This window comes from Musca domestica, unplaced genomic scaffold (assembly GCF_030504385.1).
Source record: "Musca domestica strain aabys unplaced genomic scaffold, Musca_domestica.polishedcontigs.V.1.1 16, whole genome shotgun sequence".
Taxonomy (NCBI): Eukaryota; Metazoa; Arthropoda; class Insecta; order Diptera; family Muscidae; genus Musca; species Musca domestica.
In genome coordinates this window covers 5360857-5367451 of record NW_026712219.1, presented here as the reverse complement: position 1 = coordinate 5367451, position 6595 = coordinate 5360857, and the positions used below count along the sequence as shown (strand labels likewise).

The 6595-nt window shown below is 33.9% G+C and overlaps 1 protein-coding gene across 1 annotated transcript; it reads left to right on the top strand.

Annotated features, from left to right (window-relative positions):
• Positions 1-569: 569 nt before the first annotated feature.
• Positions 570-941, top strand: LOC131801424 (uncharacterized). The gene has a single exon (XM_059120192.1). It carries the CDS (start codon positions 570-572, stop codon positions 939-941), a length of 372 nt encoding a protein of 123 aa, XP_058976175.1.
• Positions 942-6595: the final 5654 nt, after the last annotated feature.

Here is a 6595-nt window from a genome sequence, read left to right as displayed (position 1 = left end):
AAGATGTGAGGGATTACATTAGGTCATGTGATGTATGTAAGTGCACCAAAGCACCAAATCAAATTTTAAAACCTGAAATGGGTAAGGAAACAATATCGTATCGCCCATTTCAGAGGATATATATTGATATATTGGGTCCGTACCCGAGGAGCAAAAATGGAAATATAGGCCTATTGATAGTGCTGGATCACATGTCAAAGTTTCATTGGCTCTGTCCCCTAAAAAAATTTACAACTTCAGTTATACAAGATTATCTTCTTAAACAAATTTTTCACGTTTATGGGGTCCCTGAAACTTTGATAAGTGATAACGGCTCCCAGTTCAAATCAAATGAATTTAATGCATTTTTGACCTCCCATGGAGTAATCCATATTTATACAGCCATATATTCGCCTCAGTCGAATGCTTCTGAGCGCGTAAACCGCTCTATAATAGCAGGCATTCGCACATTTTTGAAGAAAGATCATCGGTTATGGGATGAAAACTTAAGTCTCATAAGTTGTGCCCTGAGAAACTCTGTGCACCAAGCTACCAAATATTCCCCTTATCATGCTCTTTTCGGGTTTAATATGGTTACCCATGGTACGTCTTACAAACTGTTGCGGAAGTTAGAACTTTTAGGTGAACCATCTGCTATTTTGCACAGAGATGACAATTTAGCTTTAATTCGCAATAATTTACGTCGACATATATCCGAGGCATATAAAAGGAATCAAAACCAATATAACTTGAGAGCCCGACCAATTTCCTTTGAAATTGGCCAAGAAGTTTATCGACGAAATTTCGCTCAAAGTTCCGCCGAAAAAGCTTTTAATGCCAAATTATCTCCCCTTTTTATCAAATCTAAGATCAAAGAAAAGCTAGGGCAAAACTATTATATCCTGGAAGATAGTGATGGTAAGACCGTGGGCACTTTCCATGCCAAGGACATACGTCCTTAGACCAAAATCTGCCAATTAATGATCTCCAATTAATATTGTTTCCTATGAGGAAAATATTACTTGGTTTGTAATATACGATTCGACCAAAATTACTCATCACATTTATCGATTGAAACTAAGTGGCAACGCTAAAAACGTACTATCGTTCTTTGCCTTAGATCAAAAGCAACTCTATCGACAATTACAATTCCCTTACTATACAACTATAATTTTAGTACAGAGCTTTCGTATAGAAAAGAGAATTTGCAACAGGCCTTTTACAACTCGCCTTTCAAGAAGTACAGAACACAAAAACCTAAATTGAAAAGTTAAAGAATTTTGAAAAAACTTGATAAATAATTTTGATAATTAAAAAATTGACAAATTCCATATTTTAAATAAGGAAATTATTAGCAAATAAACCTAAATTTGCCAATGTAATAAAATATAATGTTAAAGTGTTTTAGTGGCGTTTTTATAAAAAAATTGTGTATTTTTCCTAGGCAAAGAATACAATTTCTTAAAAAATTGTATAATCATTGAAATTCAGCCTACTCAGTTGGAAAAATTCAATAAAAGTGGTATATAGTGACAAAGGCAACTATAATTAAGAAAAGAATAACCCCCGACATTTTTCTTCACGTGGCTCAAACTGTGAAGACGAATTTTGTTTGGTTATGTCGGGGGCCAACATGTGCGATGTCAAGTATAACCAGTGCATTTTAATACCATCTTCTATCAACCAATTATCCCCCGCATGATTTGTAATGAACAAAATCCAACATTCCGTCAAATATTGTGAAAAATTGCACTAAAAATTTGAAGCCTTAATATTAAAATCATTCATCACACCACCATTGCCACTACGAAAGCTTCAGCATCCACTGCGATCACTTGCTACATTCAACCAAATTTCCAACAAAATACTTCTCCGGATGGATTGCTAAATAACCACAGAATTCATCATAAGAAACCCAAAACATTATATTAGGGTTAGATTGATTTGCAGCCTCTATCGAATCCACCACAACCAGCCTCCAGACAATAATAGTGTTCCAGTTAGATAAAATATGATCTCGCAGAAAATACATCAAACCTAAAATCATCATATTAATCCTCTACCGGACAAACCACCATTCTGTCACTAAAAACCCATCCACCAATAAAATAGAATGTCCGTACCTTAAGCAGGGCAATTCTAAGACCATCAAAATCTTTATAAAAATTAGATAAGTATTATGTAAATTGTTAAATTTACATTCACACTTTTATATATTTTTTTAGTGTAAGTTATATTTTGTTTCTGAATTTATAGACATAATTTAGGTTCACCCTGTTATAATCAAACATACGCACGTAATGATATATTAATGAATGAAGAAGAACAAACAAATTTGTGAATGAGGTAGAGAAAACATTACTATGATCATTATCATCAATTGAATTTCACATATAATAACAACAACACAACGAATAACACCGCAACGACGAACTTCTTCGAGGCCTCCAACAAGTTCAGCGTAAAACGGAGTGGTGAGTACTTTGAGTGATTTTTGTTTCTTTATTTTGAGTTTTTTTTTTGTCATCTACTTATCACACAAGCTATTGTTTGATTCATTCATTGATCTCTTTTTACGTTCTCGAAAAGTAGAACAAAGAAACAACAAATATTACAATTGTAATGTTTCATGTTTCATTCAATAAGACTTATTACGTCATTTATATATTAGGGTGTCACGTATATATTTACTAATATTTTTTTTGAGATTTCCTTTTTTTTTTTTTTTTGTTAATGTAATTTTCAAGCATATATTGTTTTCTAGATTAAGTATAATGTTTCCTATAATATTTTAATTATTCACTACATATAATTATAGCATAAAAATTTGATTCATAATGTCATATATTTGAGCGTTTATCTAATTAAAGAAATGGATTACTAAGGAAGCTAACGTGTTTTCATGAAGTGGTAAGGCGTAACTAGGTAACACGAGTTATGGGGTTCTGTATCAAATTCCGTCTAACAGAACTATGGTTAGGGAGGGTTAAGAGGCGTATATCTCACACCACCTGAGATATAGTAAAATGGGGAATATCAAATATATGAGCAATAGATAGTAAATTTGTGGGACTTTTCATACACTTCATATCATTCGATTTAACAACATTCAGGGAGTCTATAATATTTTTCTGTACTCCTGCAGATTTGTAATGGAAGGACACGAACCCCCCACCCGACTGAAGTTAGCGTACAAAGGCTCCCGCAGTCCTTCTGAAACAAACTGAGTGGTAATAACATCTTACCCAAAGCAACTAACATCCTTTGTCTATGTCATCTAGACCAAAATACATATTTATACATTAATCTCAGTTGCTCAGCCAATTTAGGCCAGTGTACATTACACTAGATAGGGGATCTCGTTCGCCAAATACGAGACTCAGGATTTTTGAAAAATGTGACATTTTGTGGAGCGTGAATGAAAAGAGAGCAAACCTTATATGTCATGTAAAGTGTTAATTTGGGGTATTAAGGTTTGATACCTTTTCGTTATCACTCCACAAAAAGTCACGTTTTCAAAATTCCTTAGTCTAGTATAAGGCGACGAGATCCCCTATTAGACCAATTTTTTGTGCAATAAATTCGGTATGTATATTAGTTATATCAGTTTCGTTTCTAACATTCTTTATGTCCTTTCGTATAGCCACTTTCTTTCATTTCTTTCAAAATATTAATTCAAACACACACCTGCATTTGAAGAAATATTATTACATCAAAACCATTCTGAAGGTCTTACTTTGTTTTAAACCGAACTTGAAATACCAAAGTAAAATACACACACACATTGGCAATAACATTTAAAGAATGTTTTTATCCTAAAAGTATCTCCATTTAGAAGTGTTACCATTTAAGACAGTTCCACAAAATGAAAATCACTCTATTTACGCCTGTCACCTCTAATATGGTATGTCTCAATATGTCCAATATTTATTAATAGATTTTCTTCATCAATGAGGCACGTGCCTGTCATTCCATACATGTCGGAGGAATGTAGCCAACTTGTCTGTACTACAAGACAGAGAGACAGTCTGACCACATGTTTCACATGCTGACGAGGTCTAGACATGCTGGTGGCGAAGGTGGCAATGTTAACACTGACAACAACAATTATGGTTACGTTGCCGGTGATAACATTTAGTTTGTCAGTATGACATGGGGGAGCAATCAATATGGCTAGATGGTGATTGTTTGTGTTTTGCGACAACATCCTTAAGGGTATGCTAATGTAATTTATTTTACTTTTTAAAGTAGAAAAAATAATTTTCAAAATTATAGACTGGGCAACTTTGTTTGATTGTGTGATATAAACTGTGGCAAAGCTCAGTTTTCTTCAATGTAAAGCAAAAAAAAAGGGATAACTAGGTAATATTTGGTAATATTTGTAAAGGAAAAAATAGTAAAGAGAATATGCGAATATACGAGATCATGTTAGAATTAAGAAGGTAAAGTCATACAATCTTATGTCTATAATTTTTTCAATATAATCCCTTGGACAACATATCATTTTCAAAATTTTTATTTACAAATCCATTGTATATACAACCAGCAAAGAAAGTCCTAAAGTCGGGCGGGGCCGATTTTATGATACCCTACACCACTTTGTTAATTTAGTTGAGCTCCACATAACAATTAAAAGTTTTTATGGGAGAATTCAATCATACACCCTATGATTATAATTATAATTTAAAATCAAAAGGACTAAATATGCCGAAGCATTTGTATCTTTTAAATTCAGACTTGTATTGTCCATTTGGTGCAAAATTAATTTGAAATCAGATAAAGATATATATGGGAGCTATATCCAAATCGGAACCGATCTCGATAAAATTTTGCAAAGGTATTTTTGAGCTACATTTGATATATTTTCCCAAATATTGTTGTTACAGTGTGCATATTACGGCTGTGGGTAAGAAATACAACAAATCGTATGAACACTATATATGGGAGCTATAGCTATATCTGAACCGGTCTTCATCAAATTTGGCATATTACCTTCCAGACATAATTAGGTCGTATGTGCCAAATTCCATCCCATTTGGGCAAATATTAGACGTTTGGTGCGCAATAAAAGGTAAATCGGACGAAGTTATATGTGGGAGCTATATACAAATCTGAACCGATCTCGATAAAATTTAGCAAATGTATTTCTGAGCTTCACTTGATAAATTTTCCCAAATATTGGTGTTACAAATATTGGCATATTACGGCTGCGGAGGACAAAAATAACAAATCGGATGAAATATATATATTGGAGCTATAGCTATATCTGAGCCGATTTCGATCAAATTTGGCATACTTATTTTCAGGCCTAATTTGGTTGTATGTGTTGCATGTGTAAATTCCATACTATTCGGGCTGATATTACACGTTTGGTGCACAATAAAAGGCAAATCGGACGAGGATATACATGGGAGCTATATCTAAATTTCTACAGATTATCTCCAATTTCAATAGGGTTCGTCCTTGGACCAAACAAATGTTGTTTGGAAAATTTCATCTCAATCGGATAATAAATGCAATCTACATTTTGTTCACAAGAATACATGTAAAGACGGACGAACGGATGGACAGACTGACATGCATAAATCAACTCAGAAAGTGATTCTATGCAGAACATCAAAAGGAAGTATGGGTCTATCTCGTTTCCTTTTGCCTGTTACAAACAAATGCACAAAGACATAATACCCTGACCACCTTGTGGTGTAGGGTATAAACATCAGAGATGGGAACAAGATTTCTACACAGTCTAATTTGACAAGGTAAGCTACGAAAAATGCAGGGATGGATATGCTTATTTGAAATGACTTTATCTTCTTCAATCTACCATGTATGAGATATTTGTTCATAACTTTTACAATTTAGCTTAAATATCTTTTCAACGAGATAAATTTTCTTACAACAGCGTGATACAGGTAGCGTAGCCCGATGTCAAGGAAGTGTATGGAAGAAACCAGTAAAGAAAGTCTTCAAGTCGGGCGGGCCGACTTTATGATACCCTACACCACTTTGCTAATTAAGTAGAGCTCCACTTAATAATTAAAAGTTTTTATGGGAGAATTCATGCTGTATTTGATATATTTCCCTGAATATCGTTGTTAAGGAGTGCATATTACGGTTGTGGGTAAGAAATATAACAAATCGGATGAATAATATATATGGAAGCTATAGCTATATCTGAACCGATCTTCACTAAATTTGACATACTAGCTTCTAGACTCAATTCGGTCGTAAGTGCCAAATTCCATCCCATTTGGACAAATATTAGACGTTTGGTGCACAATAAATGGTAAATCGGACGAAGTTATATATGGGAGCTATATCCAAATCTGAACCGATCTCGATAAAATTTAGCAAAGGTATTTCTGAGCTGCAGTTGATATATTTCCCCAAATATTGTTGTTACAGAGTGCATATTACGGCGGCGGTGGACACAAATAACAAATCGGATGAAAAATATATATGGGAGCTATAGCTATATCTGAACCGATTTCGATCAAATTTGGCACACATATTTTCAGGCCTAATTTGGGTGTATATGCAAAATTCCATACAATTCGGGCTGATATTACACGTTTGGTGCACAATAAAATGCAAATCGGACGAAGATATATATGGG

Excerpts from the sequence above, each read along its gene's own strand:
- LOC131801424 (XM_059120192.1), top strand. The coding sequence starts at position 570 with ATGGTTACCCATGGTACGTCTTACAAACTGTTGCGGAAGTTAGAACTT.